This window comes from Salmo salar, chromosome ssa06 (assembly GCF_905237065.1).
Source record: "Salmo salar chromosome ssa06, Ssal_v3.1, whole genome shotgun sequence".
NCBI lineage: Eukaryota > Metazoa > Chordata > Actinopteri > Salmoniformes > Salmonidae > Salmo > Salmo salar.
Window position 1 is genome coordinate 37,359,346 of NC_059447.1, and position 22,145 is coordinate 37,381,490.

General features: G+C 45.1%; 1 protein-coding gene across 1 annotated transcript in view; it reads left to right on the forward strand.

The window, feature by feature from the left end:
- Positions 1-372: 372 nt before the first annotated feature.
- The window catches only part of pde4a (phosphodiesterase 4A, cAMP-specific), a 66,735-nt gene continuing 44,962 nt past the window's right edge, over positions 373-22,145 (forward strand). The window contains exon 1 of the mRNA XM_014203950.2: positions 373-2,033. Coding sequence (XP_014059425.1) covers positions 1,738-2,033 — 296 coding nt within the window. The 5' untranslated portion in view covers positions 373-1,737. The remainder of the gene's footprint in view (positions 2,034-22,145) is intronic.

The window sequence follows — 22,145 nt, forward strand, 5'->3', positions numbered from 1 at the left end:
GCCTATAGCCATCTCTCTCCACAGCTGTAGAATATCTAACTGATAAACCCCCCAAAAATATGTTTGATGTGACAGCATTTCTGCAGATTAAAAAGCAAATTATTTAATGCTTTTATGGGTAAGCAGACGTGCTCATATGTGATATTACAAATAGTTAATTCGATGGCGCACGGTGCCTGGAGATTTAATAAAAACTGGAGCTGAGAATCCCTGATCATTATGCATCAGCAGATGAAACGATAATATGATTAATGCTATGAGAAGCAGTTGTGAATGCGCTCTAGAAACGCATCTTGTATTGAGAGTGCTCTTGGTTTCAACCCTGCGTGTCCAGATATGATCCAATTATGCTGAAAACGGTCAGAGAAATCAAAGTGACAGCTCGCACCAGTGGAACGACTGCGATAAATAGCTAAAACGGATACAACAAATAGCGCGTTTTGTGAGAAGTGGTTATCCATTTACTACGGCTTACACTTTTGACCACGTCGGCAGTGCACTGAAATCAGACAGTGGTGAAAAACGATTTAGTAGGCTGTTAAAGTACATCAGTTCTTTTGATTTTATATCGAGGGCTTTTCAGGAGAATACCGTCAATATGAGGGAAATAATAATACATGATTAAATTCCTTTCAGTCCAAAGAGATAAACCAACTGGACAGGAGCCGCGAGTGTGGGCTTGCTGGAGAGAAAAGCGAGAGCGAGAAAGAAGCGAGAGAGAGAGAGAGAGAGAGACTGGAGGGGTAGATGATGCGTTATGGTTAATGTAACATTTGTCGTCAATCTGGAGTTCAGACGTGACAATGGACAGATAATGGAAGCAGCGACTACAGGACTTCGACAGTCAATGCTTTTCTGGTAGCCTTTTGCTTTTGATAATGCATTGTGCGAAGAAAATAACATCGCGTGGGTTTTGGATACAGGCACAACCACAACTCCAAAGGCAACCGAAATTATGTAATTAATGGAGATGTTCTATTGCTCGAAGTCTAATTTAATCTGAAGTAATTGGATCAAACATTTTAATATAGGGGAAAGTCGAGACAGTGGGCTCCGCGCGTGCGGCTCAGCCTATGTAGTTCCAGATGCACGACGGTATTCTGTGTTACTTTTTATGGCTACAGCTGGAGACCGAACAGTTACAAGCGAGCTTTGACAGACATGTGCGGTCGGGAGCAGTAATAATACCCCGCATCGCACAAAAGCCAGCGGTCTGTGATTCTGCAATAAGGAGCTGATAAAAGCAATACATTGTTCTGTAACTAAAGTGATCCAGTGCGCAATGGGCGACGAGGCGTCAAACTTCAGGGGAAGCACCGGCGAGGGGCTATCGTCACCTACCAGACGGATACTTTAACGATTGGCGAAGCTCTCAGCAAAAAAGAAGGGAAGCGTTTTACATTTAGAATAGATATTAACTTTTGGTTGGGAATTTAATTGGATAAACGGTAGGAGAAAGAAAGACACTTTCTGGGTGAAATTAGTCACATTCACTGCCTGACAGTACCACTGTGATAATGGTCGAAAGGTTTAAATGTTTTTATTTAGAATATTACATATAACATCGGACTGCACTTGACTTGGTCACTTTTGTCTACACAATTACACAGGGTAGGCTACGATCAAGTGGCAATGATGGACATTAATAGGTTAGTAATTTGAAGTCAAAGAATATATAGCCATATTATTATTTTTGTCAATAAGTTGAGATATAAAAGGGATATTTTAATTTGCACTATGATGGAAGTACCACCACCGTGCTCGAAAAAGAGCCTTTCTCTCTCGCTCCCCGTTCCCCGGGAGCAGGCGACCCTAAAACCTCCGCAACATCTTTGGAGGCAGCCACGGACCCCCATCAAAATCAAACACCGGGGATACTCCGACACCGACCGCCATCACCACCGAGGGATAGAGCGCTCTAATGCCATGGACACGAGCGACAGACCGGGGCTTAGGAAGTGTCGGATGTCCTGGCCATCCTCGTTCCAAGGAACCACGAACCCCTCCATCGGCAATTGTGTTGGAAATAAACGGTATGACGTGCATCCAACAAACATTTCCAAACATTATAATCACCGTACATATGCATAAATAGAGCCAGTAATAATGAGTGGGTGGTGCTCTGTGTTAAAGTATGCCGGAAGGGTTAACTGATATGAAGTGTTTGGTATTGGGAGGCGGGACGCGTGGGTTCTCGGTGGTGATGCTTTATGCGTCTTGGGCATGTCAGAGAACATGAGTTTCAGCACTCGGATTGGCACTGTCTGTAAACCCGCCCGCCCACACAAAAACAGGAATAACAAGGGAAAATATCAATAACGTTTTAAGAGTAGCCTAGGTCTATATGACCATGAAAAACATATTATATAGATAAGAGAAATACATTTGTTTTGCGCGTTTGTAATGGTTTCAAAGGTCTAGTGGGTGCGTTCGTGCGTGCATACTTGACTCAGATAATCTTCCACTGAAACGTTCGGCTATTGGCAATGTAGGCATAGCTGATACGCCATCCATGGGTACAGTTCACATAGAGGTTGGGCATCTCCATGTAACATACCTGGACAGGTCAGGTGCATCACCTACAGGCAGTGGTTCTCATTTCAGGGCTTGAGTACCTCAGTATGATATCATCTTTCTTATTGAATTGAATCAAATTAAAGGTTAAGATGAGAACCAGCAGATTCTGTTGCCCTGAACGGTGGAACAGACCTGGGTTTGGTTGGCTATAGTCTCGGTAGCGTAGCCATACCTCAAAATCACGCTGTTGTTACGCCTCCTTGGAGGTCTGGGGACTTTTGTATTACCCGAAACGGCTAAAATGGTACACTGGCTTCCTGCTGCTAACTTTTTATTTGATGTTATATTTGAAGAAATCGTATAAAAGTTTATTTGTCATGTACTCCCCTGCTATTGTGAATTTACTCACTCATTATTATTCACGATTTCATTCAGGATTATCCATCATTATTGTAGCATCCACATGAATGTAGAAGTGTTTATAAACACATTCTATTCTTATTTACAATAAAAGTGATTCCAAAATGACACAATACATTATTTATCATTCATTTCAATTTGGCACAAAATAATCGGAAACACAACCAAATCAAACAGCAAATGCATCCAGAAAATGTGTAGAGTCAGAAGTTTGATGTAGCCGTTGTGTACTATGAATATGGGACCAAATACTTCTCTTTTGACTACTTTAATACACATATAAGTGAATTTGTCCCAATAGTTTTGGTCTCCTGAAATGGGGGAACTATGTATAAAAGTGCTGTCATTTTTAAACTATTCACCGATATGGATGAAAATACCCTCAAATTAAAGCTGACAGTCTGCACTTAACTTCAAAGTCATTATATCATTTGAAAACCAAAGTGCTGGAGGACAGAGCCCAGAAAAAGTCCCTGTCCCAATACTTTTGGAGCTCACTGTATAAATAGGAAAAAGGTATGTACAGCAGTAGTTATATAGGGTGAGCTATGTCGAGAATACAGTATGCACATACCATGAGTATACCAAACATTAGGAACACTTTCCTAATATTGAGTTGCCCTCAGAACATCCTCAATTTGTCGGGGCATGGACTCAAGGTGTCGGAAGCTTTCCACAGGGATGCTGGCCCATGTTGACTCCAATGCTTCCCACAGTTGTGTCAAGTTGGCTGGATGTCCTTTGGGTGGTGCACCATTCTTGATACACACGGAAAACTGTTGAGCGTGAAAAACCCAGCAGCATTGCAGTTCTTGACACAAACCGTCATAGCCGCAGGAAGTAGTGGTGTTGAGGGTGCGGCAGCATCCCTGAAACATCAGAATTAAAAAAAACTATATTAATAATAATATATATATGAAGAAAGACATTTCACAAAAGTATTGCCTTTACTAGTCCTGTATTAGTGGACTGATATACACCTATGTGAGAATGCTGTTTATTGACTACAGCTCAGCATTCAGCACCATAGTGCCCTCCAAGCTCATCACTAAGCTCAGGACCCTGGGACTGAATACCTTCCTCTGCAACTGGATCCTGGACTTCCTGGTGGGCCACCCCTGGGCTGGTGAGGGTAGGCAACAACACATCCGCCACGCTGACCCTCAAAATGGGGGCCCCTCAGTGATGCGTGCTTAGTCCCCTCCTATACTCCCTCTTCACCTTACGACTGCGTGGCTGCGCACGACTCCAACACCATCATTAAGTTTGCTGACGACACCACGGTGGTAGACCTGATCCCCAACGACGATGAGACAGCCTATAGCGAGGAGGTCAGTGACCTGGGAGTTTGATGCCCGGACAACAACCTTTCCCTCAATGTCAGCAAGACAAAGAAGCTGATCATGGACTACAGGAAATGGAGGGCCGAGCACCCCCCCCATCCACATCGACAGGGCTGTAGTGGAGGGGATCGAGAGCTTCAAGTTCTTCGGTGTCCACATCACTAAGGAATTAATATGGTCCACACACAACAACACAGTTGTGACGAAGGCACGACAATGCCTCTGCTAAATAGTTAACCAAATAGTTCCCTGGACTATCTGCATCAACCCCTTTTAGCACCAGCTCTTTTGACTCATCACATACGCTGCTGCTACTGCCTATTATGTATCCTGTAGCCTCGTCAATTTACCCCTCCCTGCATGTACATACAGAATCAACCTCAATTACATCGTACCCCTGCACATCGAGTCAGTCCTGGTACTCAGTGTATATAGCCAAGTTATCGCTACTCATTGTGTATTTATTGGTTGTGTTATTATCTTTCTATTATTTCTCTATTCTCTCTGCATTGTTGGGAAGTGGCCGTAAGAAAGCATTTCACTGTTAGTCTACACCTGTTGTTTACAAAGAATGTGACAAATACAATGTGATTTGAGCTGACGTTAAAGGCGAGGTGAGACGGACTGATCTACAAATCACCTTGCATCCTAAATAACTAGTCAATATTATTTGGATATCAGTCAGTCAGTGCGTCACAATTTACCCACGATACATCACGGTTTTGATGCTCTCGATCACAGCCATTGACATCAACGGGTCTGTACTGCTCCCGTGTGGCTCAGTTGGTAGAGCATGGTGTTTGCAACGCCAGGGTTGTGGGTTCGATTCCCACGGGGGACCAGTACGGAGAAAAAATGTATGAAACGTACGCATTCACTACTGTAAGTCGCTCTGGAAAAGAGTGTCTGCTAAATTACTAAAAAGTAACAGGCTTTCTGATTAGGGAAGCTTGGTTCTGGACAAGGCTAGGTTGGGTATTACTGACAATGCTTCATTTTATGATTGCCACAGAGACATTGCCCACAGGTTATGAAATAGCGATCCATTATGCTTCAATCCAATATGGCGATAGAATTACCACATAAGTACTTAGTTTTTTTCTAGATAGTAACAGTTGCACAGGAAAGCGTCATCAGGACTGAAAGTTCTACTCTGTTAAAGCTTTCCTAATGAACCATTGTAATTGGATGAGCCAAGTCAGACAAACATCTATATCTGACTGTTGTTTCTCTCACAACAATTAAAAGTCCTCCCAGTCCAATATCAATCTTTAACTTCATCAATATGACTATGGCTTCTTTGGCAACTCTTGAGCTGCTATTTCCCAAATGTTCAAAGAACAGGGGGAAAATAAGGAGAACTGAACGCCACCTCTGTTTGACTGACTCACATGTTGTATAATTGTATTTTCACATATTCAACACAGAAGCACAAGAGAGAATGTGTGTGTGTGTGTCTGTGTACTGTTTGTGTTTATGTGTAGGAAAGCTAGAGTGAGAAAAAGAGGCAGGCCTTCATGCTGTTATTCCAAGCTGTTCCTCCCATGTGACACACTGATACCCCCAGATGTTTCTCCTGAATGTGTGTGTGTGGGCGTGAAAGAGTGTGTTGGAGTGTTTTTGGTTCTCTCTCTCTTTTTCTCCCTCCCTCTCTCTGTTTCTCCCCCCCTCCCTCTCTCTGTTTCTCCCTCTCTCTCTCTCCAAATCGGTGGTTTCCAGAGCAGTAGTCCAGTAAAGACACTGATTATTACAGTAATAATAACAGAGTCCTGTGGGTGTCGTGGGCCCCTGCGGGCTGCGGGGAGCCGGGTGCCCAGTCTTAGCTTCCTTCCTGTCAGGTTTCTTCTGGGCCACAGACTGCCGACACGGCAGGCTCCTGGGAAAAAGGCCAGCTCAACACTGACTGGAGTGGAAAAGCCTGATTTGTATTCCAGTCTCCAGGACAAGCTCACAGCCAGTCCAAGCATTAGTGCAGCAGGGCTAACTCCGTATGACCCTACTCCCTTACTGTGGGTGGCAAGGCACAGAGAGAAAGATGGAGAAAGAGGGGGAGTGAGTGTAAGGCTGCGTTTAGACAGGCAGCCCAATTCAGATATTTTTTTTCACTAATTGGTCTTTTGACCATTCAGATCAGATCTGAAAAAGATCTGATGTGAAAAGATCAGATGTTTTTGGTTAATTGCCTCTGGGGCAAAGTTACAACATGAATTTTCAAGTGCATGAATGTAAATATTCAATGCTTTGCATCTATTATGTTACTTAACAATGTTAGCTCTTTGAACCTCTCAATCAATCATATATGATTACCGCTGGGTGACTGACAAGCAACCTTAGTTGCTAAGGGTGGAAAACATGGTTTCAGGGAGTGGGGGTGGGGTGGTTGTGTGGAGACATGTTGGCTGGCTGGGGTTGGGGTGGTTGTGTGGAGACATGTTGGCTGGGTGGGGTTGGGGTGTTGGCTGGGTGGGGTTGGGGTGGTTGTATGGAAACATGTTGGCTGGGTGGGGTTGGGGTGGTTATATGGAGACATGTTGGCTGGGTGGGGTTGGGGTGGTTGTATGGAGACATGTTGGCTGGGTGGGGTTGGGGTGGTTGTGTGGAGACATGTTGGCTGGGTGGGGTTGGGGTGGTTGTATGGAGACATGTTGGCTGGGTGGGGTTGGGGTGTTTGTATGGAGACATGTTGGCTGGGTGGGGTTGGGGTGTTTGTATGGAGACATGTTGGCTGGGTGGGGTTGTTGTGGTTGTATGGAGACATGTTGGCTGGGTGGGGTTGTTGTGGTTGTATGGAGACATGTTGGCTGGGTGGGGTTGTTGTGGTTGTGTGGAGACATGTTGGCTGGGTGGGGTTGGGGTGTTTGTATGGAGACATGTTGGCTGGGTGGGGTTGTTGTGGTTGTATGGAGACATGTTGTCTGGGTGGGGTTGTTGTGGTTGTGTGGAGACATGTTGGCTGGGTGGGGTTGAGGTGTTTGTATGGAGACATGTTGGCTGGGTGGGGTTGGGGTGGTTGTATGGAGACATGTTGGCTGGGTGGGGTTGGGGTGTTTGTATGGAGACATGTTGGCTGGGTGGGGTTGGGGTGGTTGTATGGAGACATGTTGGCTGGTTGGGGTGGTTGTGTGGAGACATGTTGGCTGGGTGGGGTTGGGGTGGTTGTATGGAGACATGTTGGCTCGGTGGGGTTGTTGTGGTTGTGTGGAGACATGTTGGCTGGGTGGGGTTGGGGTGTTTGTATGGAGACATGTTGGCTGGGTGGGGTTGGGGTGGTTGTATGGAGACATGTTGGCTGGGTGGGGTTGGGGTGTTTGTATGGAGACATGTTGGCTGGGTGGGGTTGGGGTGGTTGTATGGAGACATGTTGGCTGGGTGGGGTTGGGGTGGTTTTATGGAGACATGTTGGCTGGGTGGGGTTGGGGTGTTTGTATGGAGACATGTTGGCTGGGTGGGGTTGGGGTGGTTGTATGGAGACATGTTGGCTGGGTGGGGTTGGGGTGTTTGTATGGAGACATGTTGGCTGGGTGGGGTTGGGGTGGTTGTATGGAGACATGTTGGCTGGGTGGGGTTGGGGTGGTTGTGTGGAGACATGTTGGCTGGGTGGGGTTGTTGTGGTTGTGTGGAGACGTGTTGGCTGGGTGGGGTTGGGGTGGTTGTATGGAGACATGTTGGCTGGGTGGGGTTGGGGTGTTTGTATGGAGACATGTTGGCTGGGTGGGGTTGGGGTGGTTGTATGGAGACATGTTGGCTGGTTGGGTGGTTGTGTGGAGACATGTTGGCTGGGTGGGGTTGGGGTGGTTGTATGGAGACATGTTGGCTGGGTGGGGTTGGGGTGGTTGTATGGAGACATGTTGGCTGGGTGGGGTTGGGGTGGTTGTATGGAGACATGTTGGCTGGGTGGGGTTGGGGTGGTTGTGTGGAGACATGTTGGCTGGGTGGGGTTGGGGTGGTTGTGTGGAGACATGTTGGCTGGGTGGGGTTGGGTTGGGGTGTTGGCTGGGCTGGGTGGGGTTGGGTTGGGGTGTTGGCTGAGTGGGGTTGGGGTGGTTGTGTGGAGACATGTTGGCTGGGTGGGGTTGGGGTGTTTGTATGGAGACATGTTGGCTGGGTGGGGTTGGGGTGGTTGTATGGAGACATGTTGGCTGGGTGGGGTTGGGGTGGTTATGTGGAGACATGTTGGCTGGGTGGGGTTGGGGTGGTTGTGTGGAGACATGTTGGCTGGGTGGGGTTGGGGTGGTTGTGTGGAGACATGTTGGCTGGGTGGGGTTGGGGTGGTTGTGTGGAGACATGTTGGCTGGGTGGGGTTGGGGTGGTTGTATGGAGACATGTTGGCTGGGTGGGGTTGGGGTGGTTGTGTGGAGACATGTTGGCTGGGTGGGGTTGGGGTGGTTGTGTGGAGACATGTTGGCTGGGTGGGGTTGGGGTGGTTGTGTGGAGACATGTTGGCTGGGTGGGGTTGGGGTGGTTGTGTGGAGACATGTTGGCTGGGTGGGGTTGGGGTGTTGGCTGGGTGGGGCTGGGTTGGGGTGTTGGCTGGGCTGGGTGGGGTTGGGTTGGGGTGTTGGCTGGGCTGGGTGGGGTTGGGTTGGGGTGTTGGCTGAGTGGGGTTGGGGTGGTTGTGTGGAGACATGTTGGCTGGGTGGGGCTGGGTTGGGGTGTTGGCTGGGTGGGGCTGGGTTGGGGTGTTGGCTGGGCTGGGTGGGGCTGGGTTGGGGTGTTGGCTGGGCTGGGTGGGGTTGGGTTGGGGTGTTGGCTGAGTGGGGTTGGGGGAATGGGATGGGAGGTTGAGGGTGGAGGCACACAAATGTTTTGTTTTGTTTTCCTGTTTTATTATATCTTAAACTCTGTATGTATTTCATACTTGTTTTCCTTGTTTGAGTGGCAGCCTACGGGTACAGGTTTTCTAAACATATAATTTGAAATGGATAATATACCTGTAACCTCCCCAATTTAAATAAATAAATAAATAGATAATAATAAAAAATGTAAAAATAACAGTTTGTTAAAAAAGGAACAAAATTGGTCTGCCTGTGTAAACACAGCATAAGGGTGTTTGTGAGCCGTGGCTGATAAGTAGAGTGTGTGTGTGTCTGTGATTGTGTGTATTTTGTGTGTACACAAGAGTGTGTTTGTGAGGTCAGAAATATGTCTGTGTGCACTTTAGGTCATTAGTGAAATTGTGTGCATCTGTTTGTGGGTGTCTGCAATTAGGACAGCGTATGTATGAATATGCGTACGTTGTATGAATAAATATTATGGGAGTGGTTTGTTTTTAATCAAATATGTTTGTGCATGTGTAGCTGTGTGTTTGTGTGTGTATGTGTGTGTGTCTGTATGTGTTGGGGGCAGGATGGTGTGTTAGCTGTGTCTGGATGGTAATAAGGCTTGCTTTATCTACATTCATATCGTATGGGGGGAGTCACACCATTTTCATTCTTTTCATTTATTCGAGCAATATCCCGCCCCCCGCGCTGACATCAGAATAATAATGAAAGTTGTGAGCTGGGTGCCTGGGCCCCTCTCTGGATTTATCAAGCTTTATTACTAACAGTTTGTCTCCAGCAGGCAGCTCTCCCTCTCTGTAACCCAGGGCTAGTGTAGCTTCCTTCAGGCCCATGGTATCTAAGGGAACACAGCTTCACGAACATCTGCTCATTCCATTACTGATGTCCTGCTGATGGCACATGCCTGCATTTTTAAAGGCCCTGTGCAGTCAAAATTCAGTTTCTCCAGTTTTTTGTAAAATATTGTACAACAGCTGATGAATGGAACACTGTAAGTGTGTTATTTCCTGATAGTTGCTGGTTGAAAATACAATCTATGCAGGACCTTCTAATCAGCAGGTTTTGCATGGGATGAGTTTTGGCTTGCCTGGTAACATCATCAGGCGGTATAAGTTAATAGACCGATCACAAAGAGAGGTCCAAACCCCTCTACCAACAGCTAGTTTCCAGGTTACATATCCATCCTATGAAGCCCCTCCCATTAGGTCCGTCACTCAGACCACTCCCACAGTCCTAGCAAAATGATCGCTTTGACCATTTGACCCCCACAAGCGCCAACTTCTGTCTGTAGAGTCTGAACAGTTGGGCTACATACTAATATGACCACACCATTGAAAGGCAGTGGCGTGTATCCATGGGTGCCAAGGGAAGCCAGGCTTCCCAAAAATATCAAATAATGTATATTTCATCTCTCTGTGTTTCATAATTTCCCTTCAATTCACAAGAGGCTGAATGTATCTCACCGGAGAGAAGGCATCCGACCAAACAAAACAGCGCCCCTCTGTCTCTGTATGTGTAGCCCATCTATCTGATGCTGTCTGGTCAAAAAGTGTATGATATTGTTGCCGCCTGTAGCATTGAAGGCAAGGGAAGCCAGCGAGCATTTGGCCTTGATAAACTGAGTGAGCTCAACTGTGAATGGTCCTGGCGCACCAAAAAAAGTGTCAATGGAAGCCAGCTTGGATTTGGTTTCACACCAATCACATCACATCAAGCCAAATGCCATTAACAGAAACACACTTGAATTGTTGCATCTTGCTGTGTTGTCGCGCTCTTGTGGCTAGCTAGCTAGCTAAAATTGGCCCTTTCCTAAATTAGCCATGGATGGAAATAGGGATTTGGACTTGGGGTTTTACTTCATTCTCCATACTGGCCATTGATTATAACGGCGATTCTGATCCATAAAGTCACACATTGTGCCTCTGGCCTGAGAGGATGGAAGTTCAATATGTAGCTAGATGTAGAAGGCTAATGTTAACTAGCTGACTAATTCTTGCCCATGAAAGGAAGTTGGGCTAGTGAGCAAGCAATTTATTCAGGTAGCCCAGGACAACAAAAATTTTAAGTGTGTACTGTATGATAGCATCATAGACTGTTTCAGCAACATGAAAGAGAGGAGAATGGCATTGGTGTTTCTGTACAAGTAGGGTGAGTTAACATGCTTTTTCTACATATGCACGCACACACGCACACACACACACACACACACACACACACACACACACACACACACACACACACACACACACACACACACACACACACACACACACACACACACACACACACACACACACACACACAGAAATCAGTACCATGGACAGCCACATCATATTTAGCTTATATTGATTGGACTAAATAGGTTTAGGTATCTTTTAGTTGTTACTGTATTAGACTAAGCAGAGGTGATTTGATGATGTTGAAATGTTGAAGTTGAAATGGTGCTGGAATAGTGGAGGCAGCTCCTGTTTTCTTTGTGACTTGCGGTAACTCTCTGTGGTTGTCAATCAATAGTTGTTCAGTAGTCCGAATATTTCGGAAACATGAAATTGCTTGACCATACTGTAGGTCATACTGTCTGTTACATGCAATATACGTCGTGGACTTCACTGGACAGATGTTGCTCTCCGGTTTTGTGATGAAACAAAGGTGTGGTTGAATTTCTTCTGCACTGTGTCTTCTTATTGTCTCAGCCTTTAGGCAAGGCATATGAACTAACAGGTTAATTATCACAACACATATGTGGTAATATGGCTTTTTTTCCCTGGCTTGGCTTCCCCAGTGATTTTACCCACGCACTCCTACTGTCGAAAGGTGAGACTCTCACAAACACATACGTGTTGGTTGTTTAGCTCTAGGATTCCCACAAGACTCGTCTGAAGGTAGCCCGGTACCAGTTAAAAAACTGGATGGAAGTATACGTATATGGAAGTAGTTCGGTGACAAAAAAAAGGTTAATTATGCGTACAAATATATATAAATCCTGATCTTTCTTAAAGCTCTAAAATACAGACTTTAAAATAATCTTCCTTTTAATTTATTTTTGGACTGTCTGCTTTGCCATGCATCAAATCAAATCAAATTGTATTGGTCACATACACATATTTAGCAGATGTTATTGTGAAATCTAAAGTAAAAGAATGGAGTTAAGAAATGTATCAATATTAGGATGAGCAATGTCGGAGTGGCTTTGACTAAAATACCGTAGAATAGATTACAGTATATACATATGAAATGAGTAAAGCAGTATGTAAACATTATTAAAATGGACTAGTATTCCATTATTAAAGTGACCAGTGATTCCATGTCTATGTATATTGGGCAGCAGCCTATAAGATGCAGGGTTGAGTAACCGGGTGGTAGCCGGCTAGTGATGGCTGTTTAACAGTCTGATGGCCTTGAGATAGAAGCTGTTTTTCAGTCTCTCGGTCTCAGCTTTGATGCACCTGTACTGACCTTGCCTTCTGGATGGTAGCAGGGTGAACAGGCTGTGGCTCGGGTGGTTGATGTCCTTGATGATCTTTTTCGACTTCCTGTGACATCGGGTGCTGTACGTGTGAATATGAAGATGTTATTCAATGCGTTTCTATGGGCTAATAGCAGTAACGCTAAATTCAATGTTTAATGAAATAATTTAAAAATATTCTTTGGGATACCTATAGGGGTCCTAAAATTCAAAATCAAATAGAAAAAGCATCCATGGTATAACCATCTTAAAACAATTGCATTTGTTAGCTTAGTAGAACCCCCCTCGAAAGGCTTAGACCTTTACTGGTAAATGGATGTTTACATGCAGTTGCTATGTTGTAGGATCCCTCTGCCCTTATCTTATTTTCCATCTATCTGATGCAGGAGAGAGCGGTGCTGTAATCATTTTTTCTTCCTGCTTTTTGGCATCTCTGTGGCTTGAACAAACACTTTACGTCCTCATCATGAATACTTTACATAGGGGTCATCAACGCTAATAAGTAAATAGTGCTGCAAAATTCAAATACACACGTTATAGCTTAGATGTCAGTGATAGCAAACGGATACCACATCAGTCAATCATCATGGTCCCCTGGGGGCCCCAGCTTCCTGTGGAGGAAACCAACCGTGTGTGTGGAAGTTGGATTTTTATAACAGCCAGTCAACCTGAGTAGAGACTGCTTTCATAAATGTTTTACAAATTCAACTAGTTATCTTGTCCTTGCTGTATAATGTAACCTGTAACAGAGTCTGAGTGGCTGACTGTCTCCCCATGTGTATCAGACAGTTCGTCCTCTCTCTCTCTCTCTCTCTCTCTCTCATACTCTCTCTCCCTCTCGCTCTCTTTTTTGTATGACAGTCTTTCAATCTATCAGTCACTGTCCCAAGCCCAATACACTCTGGAAAGTTAGTTACCAGAAGAATGACAGATGCTGAAAGAGGAACCTGTTGCTATGGTTACTTGTTTTATGGATGTGAATAATAGCTACATTTACCTAAAAAGGCAAAGCCTCAGCCTCTGATGGGTATTACTGGGTGATGTTTTGGCACATGACCTCCACACATACATTATCAGTGCTGTTGGGATGTTTCTGTAGCCTTGCCCTCTGAACCCCCCCGCGGATAAGTCACAGTGCTCTGAAACGATCTTATTCACTCGCCTGAGTCTCCAACCATTTCCACCCCTCCCTCCCTTCCTCCCCTACGGCTTGAGGCATTCCCTACGCCTCCGCCTCCCATGCTGCCCCTATCCAGGAGTGAGCGTTAAACTCTGTGGTTGCTCTTGTAACTGCTGATTGGCTCGCTGCCATAATCGTTTACCACCTAATTAGATAGACCTGCAGTTGATCACATCCAGCTGCATTGTGAGGTTCCCATACTGCCGATATACAGACTCAACAACACATACCGTATACTCTACATAGCCACATGCGGTTCATGTACTGTGCATGAATTATACTAACAATACATAATGTATGATAACCACAATTTCTCCGTTATCATTTATGTAGTGTAAACAGTTTGGTTCAGATGTAGGCTTTTCTCTGCACATACAGTGTGTTTCCATGTTAACCTTTGGTTGTAATTAGTGTCTGATGGCTGCTCATACAGCCGGAGTACACTCTATCTGTTCAGTGTTCACTCAGGCTGATCCAGAAAAGCCAGACGTTCAGGCGTTCTCCACTGACACCTAACAGGTTGTTTTACACACTATCTCAGGCCAGTGAGTAAAACAGGGGTCCTTCAGGGCCCCTCCAGATGTAGCTTTTCCTGCTCATTACTTTGTCCTCTGCTCAAGTACCTGCAGGCTCTGTTTTGGCTTCCTCCATGTTCCCCCTCTCTCTCTAGTCTAGATCCATCATCTCTGCTAACCTCAGCCTCCATCTCTCCTGCTGTTTGTCTATTGGACATTCTGCTGCATATCAGCTATTTATAACCTTGCTGTTTGGTTATCTTCTTTAGTCTGCATGACTCTCAACACATTTTCTCTTTTATGATATTCAGCGTTTTACACTTGACCTCCGGTTAGTCGTCTCCTTTTCTCTTCAAGCGCCTTGAATCCACTTACCTGTCTCCAGTGATTTCTCTCTCACTGTCCTTTTCTCTCGTTCTCTCTCCCCCCTTCTCTCATTCTCTCCAGAATATCAGGTGTTCCACACCCCGTCATCCTCTCACCTGGCTTGTTATTCTTGATAAGCCCTGTTGACTCTTCTATTTCTCCTTATATAATAATATTGTTAATATGACTCCTTGTCCACTGTAATTACTAACTTCGATCACAGCAAGTCTCCCGGCACTGGTCTACTCTCCCATCAGCGCTGTTAACTGGTAGAAATATTGGCTTTTCTCTCCTCTCTTTCTCTCCCAATTCTGTGGTTCTGTCCTCTTCAGAAGATCCCTGATGCCTCTCAGATTCTCTCTCTTGCCAACTGCTGTGTTAATCACACTGCTGTTCCCTCCCTTCATCTTAACTCTCATTTCTTCTTCTTCCCACTACCCCTCGCCTCTCGTCCACTGAGTTCATCATGATCTAGATAGCAGACTATCTCTTCTGTTCACCGTGCATTTTCTGAATCTCAACCTCTCTCGCTCTCCTCGCCGTCGCTCCATCTCCCCAGGTGAGATGAGCTGCCCACCACTACCATTGTGCTGTGCATTATCTCATCTCCTGCTTCCCCTAAAGTCACAAATAAAACTTCATATCTGTTCATGCAGCGCTCCCATTTACATCATCACCCTTCCAAGAATCCATAGTAATGCAATCTGCAGTAATGACTCAACTGAATAGCCTTGTTACTATGGATACCTAGAGAGAAGAATGGAAGTGGATTAGTTTGTTTAGATACAGATTGGTAGCCTGCTAAATAATTTAAAACCGTGACATAGCTGGATAACCCATGTGTGATCATGTGTCACTATAATAATAATATAACAGCCTGATGTATATGACACAGAAATATGATGCTTTGACAGTACCATTCGGGACTCGAGTCACAGAATTGTTGTCTAGACAAGCACAGCCAGGGTGATATTTATGTACCCTCAAAGATATTTCTATTTTTAAATTCCTTACAGTCCCTGACTTTCTCGTTTTCTTGGTAAGTAACATGTACCTTTATTACTGAGACCAAGTCATATTCCTGAGAGAGACCTGTAGTATTATTTCATCATTTCGATTCCCTTGTGTGACACTGCCAAGCACCCAATCTTAGAAACTCCACAGCAGTTTAGAGGTGTGAAGATTTCTTTCTCCCCCATGTTGCCCAGTGAACTACTAGACTCTACACTCTAGAGAGACCACTCTAATCCCAGCAGAAGCGTAGTGGCCCACAATCCCATTGTCAAATTGTGATGCTGGTGCGGTGGGTGGGTGGGCAGGGAGGGCACAGGCAGAGATGCAACAGCAGCTTGGCGAGAGGCCAACCCCCTGGAGGGTGCTTTAGGAGTCTGCTGCTCTCTCTCAGAGGAGAGACTGCCCGACTGAAGAGGAGAGACTGGATGTCAGCTGGATGTCACAGCACATCTCCCATCCATCAATAACCTAGTAGTCATACTGGAGACAGGAGCGGAAAGAAGCAGAGCAGAATGGAGAACTAATGCAAGGTACAAAAGGGATCACACATGCAGACACACACAGACAAACACAGACACACACAGGCGGAGAAAGTACCTCGTTTAGGTCAGCAACTCACAACGAAAGGGCAGAACTGAGTGAATGACATCACCTGGGAATGGAATGTGGCTCGCCACAGGAAATGCAGCCAGACATGAGAGAGTCCGTCCTGTGTGTATCTGTATAGAGTATGCAGGCTGAGGCAACGGCAGTTTTACTTCCTGTCGTTCTGCTGCCTAATACACCAGGCCCCATGGGATACATCTTTCCCAGAATTACTGGCAGGATCACAATCTCCCAATTCAGTGGATAATTAGAAGAAGGTGGCGATCCCGGGTCTCGCTTACAGAGGAAGGACAGATGGCAGCCATCGCAGGCAGCAGAATATGTCACTGGCTGACTGTCAAACTATACTGTACTCTCTGGCTTCAGCAGAGCCAATACATGGCCGTGCCTTGTCTATATGTCCTCTTTTCCCTATTGGATTGGAAATAATACATGTTGATCATTTTTCCATAATATCACCATGTACAGTATTTAGCAATACATTCTGATTGAGAAAATACAACACGTCTGACTTATGACATGATTAATGTGTTGATTTTGAAATGCCGGAGAGGTTGTGTTCTCTAGAGAGAGAGAGAGAGAGATGGTGAATGTGTGTGTAGAGATGGAGGAGAAATTGGCCTCCGTTGGCCTGTCTTGGTCTTGCTTGTCTCTGCTCTGCTGTGGTTGTATGGGAATTGTCTTGCTTGTCTCTGCTCTGCTGTGGTTGTATGGGAATTGTCTTGCTTGGCTCTGCTCTGCTGTGGTTGTATGGGAATTGTCTTGCTTGTCTCTGCTCTGCTGTGGTTGTATGGGAATTGTCTTGCTTGTCTCTGCTCTGCTGTGGTTGTATGGGAATTGTCTTGCTTGGCTCTGCTCTGCTGTGGTTGTATGGGAATTGTCTTGCTTGGCTCTGCTCTGCTGTGGTTGTATGGGAATTGTCTTGCTTGGCTCTGCTCTGCTGTGGTTGTATGGGAATTGTCTTGCTTGTCTCTGCTCTGCTGTGGTTGTATGGGAATTGTCTTGCTTGTCTCTGCTCTGCTGTGGTTGTATGGGAATTGTCTTGCTTGGCTCTGCTCTGCTGTGGTTGTATGGGAATTGTCTTGCTTGTCTCTGCTCTGCTGTGGTTGTATGGGAATTGTCTTGCTTGGCTCTGCTCTGCTGTGGTTGTATGGGAATTGTCTTGCTTGTCTCTGCTCTGCTGTGGTTGTATGGGAATTGTCTTGCTTGGCTCTGCTCTGCTGTGGTTGTATGGGAATTGTCTTGCTTGTCTCTGCTCTGCTGTGGTTGTATGGGAATTGTCTTGCTTGTCTCTGCTCTGCTGTGGTTGTATGGGAATTGTCTTGCTTGGCTCTGCTCTGCTGTGGTTGTATGGGAATTGTCTTGCTTGGCTCTGCTCTGCTGTGGTTGTATGGGAATTGTCTTGCTTGGCTCTGCTCTGCTGTGGTTGTATGGGAATTGTCTTGCTTGTCTCTGCTCTGCTGTGGTTGTATGGGAATTGTCTTGCTTGTCTCTGCTCTGCTGTGGTTGTATGGGAATTGTCTTGCTTGGCTCTGCTCTGCTGTGGTTGTATGGGAATTGTCTTGCTTGTCTCTGCTCTGCTGTGGTTGTATGGGAATTGTCTTGCTTGGCTCTGCTCTGCTGTGGTTGTATGGGAATTGTCTTGCTTGTCTCTGCTCTGCTGTGGTTGTATGGGAATTGTCTTGCTTGGCTCTGCTCTGCTGTGGTTGTATGGGAATTGTCTTGCTTGGCTCTGCTCTGCTGTGGTTGTATGGGAATTGTCTTGCTTGGCTCTGCTCTGCTGTGGTTGTATGGGAATTGTCTTGCTTGGCTCTGCTCTGCTGTGGTTGTATGGGAATTGTCTTGCTTGTCTCTGCTCTGCTGTGGTTGTATGGGAATGGTCTTGCTTGTCTCTGCTCTGCTGTGGTTGTATGGGAATTGTCTTGCTTGTCTCTGCTCTGCTGTGGTTGTATGGGAATTGTCTTGCTTGTCTCTGCTCTGCTGTGGTTGTATGGGAATTGTCTTGCTTGTCTCTGCTCTGCTGTGGTTGTATGGGAATTGTCTTGCTTGGCTCTGCTCTGCTGTGGTTGTATGGGAATTGTCTTGCTTGTCTCTGCTCTGCTGTGGTTGTATGGGAATTGTCTTGCTTGGCTCTGCTCTGCTGTGGTTGTATGGGAATTGTCTTGCTTGGCTCTGCTCTGCTGTGGTTGTATGGGAATTGTCTTGCTTGTCTCTGCTCTGCTGTGGTTGTATGGGAATTGTCTTGCTTGTCTCTGCTCTGCTGTGGTTGTATGGGAATTGTCTTGCTTGTCTCTGCTCTGCTGTGGTTGTATGGGAATTGTCTTGCTTGTCTCTGCTCTGCTGTGGTTGTATGGGAATTGTCTTGCTTGTCTCTGCTCTGCTGTGGTTGTATGGGAATTGTCTTGCTTGTCTCTGCTCTGCTGTGGTTGTATGGGAATTGTCTTGCTTGGCTCTGCTCTGCTGTGGTTGTATGGGAATTGAACTGGAAGCAACTGTTTCTGACTCACCATCTTTACATAACCGCCAGACAAATAACATTTTGCTCACAAATATATATTTAGTTGATGGCACCAGGAAATGTTAAAGTGTACTACATGCTATGGTATTTATAGATAGATGTGACTAAACTTGAGATTTTTGCAGATATTAGTATTTTTAAGTTAATAATGTTTGACGTAGAAACACACTGACTGGCTTGAAATGCTTCATGAATTTGATTATACTTTTTTTTCTTCATATTTCAACTTTGAGTGTCGATGGCTGTCTGTGGGTTTGATGTGTGTGTAAGTGTTTGTGTGGGTGGATGTGCACGCATATATGAGTGCAGCATCTACAGGTGTAGGGTCTTAATTTGAAAATAATCCTGCACCAACAGGAAATGTGAATTATTATGTGGATTATAATTAATAGACATTTTTTGTAGGGGTTGATACATTTTTCGTCAGGGCAAATCAAGTCTGACATTTTAAAGTGTAAATTACAAACTTTAGAAGCCTTTTTAAACCTTGAATACACTACAAGTTAACGTTTGCTTCTCTGATCAAATTAAGATCCTACATCCGTAGCACCTTACTCATTCTCTGTAGCAAGCAAAACAAATCATTGCTACTGCTAAAGCATAGGCATGATTCTGAGAAATCCTACCACAAAAGGCATCCAAGCACAAACAGCAATGTATGATTTTGGAATATAGAGCAGCATCTTTCCAAGACATAGCATCTTGACAAGGTTATTGAAAACACTCAAGGTTTCTACATAATGTATGAGAAGCCTTGATGTATAGCCATACAGCCCACTGTTAGGTGTACAGTGGAACCTGGTAATGCACACTGCTATTCTGCTTGGTCTCTCCCTCAGCCTCAGGAGAGAGGATTCACTTATACAGTTCCTGACCTCTGTTAGATCAAAGTGGAAACACAGCTTGTCTTGTCACAGTGTCCTGTCCATCTGTTCTGTGTACAGTGTCTTCAGAAAGTATTCACACCCCTTGCTTGATTTTTTTCCCACATTTAGTTGTGTTATAGCCTGAATTAAAAATTGATTAAATTGAGATTTTTTTGTCACTGGCCAACACACAATACCCGATAATGTCAAAGTGGAATTATGTTTTTTTTTTTTTTTTACAAACGAATAAAAAAATTAAGTTGAAATGTCTTGAGTCAATAAGTATTCAACCCCTTTGTTATGGCAAGCTTAAATAAGTTCCTGAGTAAAAATGTGCATAACAGGTCACATGGACTCACTCTGTGTGCAATAATAGTGTGTAACATGATTTTTTTAATAACTACCTCATTTCTGTACCCCACACATACAATTTATCTGTAAAGTCCCTGTAAAGTGAAGTTCAAACACAGATTCAACCACAAAGACCAGGGAGGTTTTCCGATGCCTCACAAAGAAGGGCACCTATTGGTAGATAGGTAAAAATAAATAAAAAGTAGACATTGAATATCCTTTTGTGCATTAATTACACTTTGGATGGTGTATCAATACACCCAGTCACTACAAAGATACAGGTATCCTTCCTTACTCAATGCCGGTGAGGAATGAAATCACTCAGGGATTTCACCATGAGGCCAATGGTGACTTTAAAACAGGCTTTAATGGCTGTGATAGGAGAAAACTGAGAATGGATCAACAATGTTGTATTTACTCCACAATACTAACCTAATTGAAAGAAGGAAGCAGAATAAAAATATTACAAAACATCCATCCTCTTTGCAACAAGGCACTAAAGTAATACTGCAAAAAATGTGGCAAAGCAATTAAGTTTTTGTCCTGAATACAAAGTGTTATGTTTGGGACTAATCCAATACAACACATTACTGAGTACCACTCACCATATTTTCAAGCATAGCGGTGGCTGCATCATGTTATGCTTGTAATCGTTAAGGACTGGGGAGTTTTTCAGGATAAAAAAGAAACAGAATGGAGCTAAGCACAGGGAAAATCCTGGAGGAAAACCTGGTTCAGTCTGCTTTCCACCAGACACTGGGAGATGAATTCAGGACAATAAGCTAAAACACAAGGCCAAATCTACAAGTACCAAAAAGACACTGAATGTTCCTGAGTGGCCGAGTTACAGTTTTCACTTAAATCTGCAATGGCAAGACCTGACAATGGTTGTCTATCAATGATCAACAACCAATTTGACAGAGCTTGAAGCAGTTTGAAAAGAATAATGGGCAAGTGTTGCACAATCCAGGTGTGTCAAGCTTTTAGAGAATTACCCAGGAAAAAAGTATGAAAATGTATGCCCTCAACTACTGTAAATCACACTGGATAAGAGCGTATGCTAAATGACTAAAATATAAAAAATCCTGCTCAACACCATCCAGGCTATTAGCTGGTCAAAAGGTCCCTGCTGACTGGACATGGTATTCCCGGTGGATACTGGACTTGTCAGTCTGAGAGCCAGATCCTCTTTAAAATACCATGACTGTTTCTTGGGCCGTGGCCATTTGCAGTAGCAGCACTACATGCTGCAGTGCACTGTGAGTGGCGGTCAGTACAGGTCATCAGCACGAAGCCGGAATGGTATTCGTGGAGAGCGGATGGAGGAGGGAGGAGGCAGGCCGGAGGCTGGGTTTTACTCGGACACTGGTAAATAAATGAACAACAGTGATGAGCCGTCCTGGCCTTGACTCTCTCTCTCTTCCTCTCTTTCTCGCTTTCTGTCACTTGACCCTTATCAGTCCATTCTCAGCTCCATCCTATTACATAAATACCTCTTGCCCCCATCTCTCATACACAGACTCACACATATGCAAATACGCTGGAGATTTATGTAGTTTATGCACATACACTTACTGTGAAAACTGTCAGGGTGGGGAGTCTACAGTATATTCCAGTGTTATTCTGGCCTTGCTGAGAGACATAACCTACAGTAACAGCCTAATGAGGTGTCTTTGAGGGTGACGTTAACGCCATGCGTACTCTCTCTCTCTCTCTCTCTCTCTCTCTCTCTCTCTCTCTCTCTCACACACACACCCCTTCTTCCTCTGGTTCTGCTCCTGAGAGGTTTATTCCCAGTGACAGATGAAGGGACATGTCGTTGTGTGTTTAGACCCTGTTTGCTGTCATCCAGGGTGACACTGGAGCCCAGCCTTTTGTGGAGGGCAGGTGGGATGAGGACAGGAGACTCCAGGGAGAGGGGGCGTAGGCAGACCAGAGAGTAGAGGAAAACGGAGGGGGAGAGGAGGAGACTGTGGCTGGAGACCGTGGCCCAGCTGTCATGAATGATTTCGGGGCTCTCTCACGTTTTGTCACTTCATATTAGAGGAAGCTGAACCTCAAGCCAGCCGTGATTGGTTGTGTTGCCCGTCAGTAATCCGGCCACATCAGCCCCAGCCAGTGGAGCATAGTTTATGTCAGGGCCCACCCTCCTCTCTGTGAGGGGGCTATAAATAGGTGGAGAAGAGGAGACAGGAGGCCCAA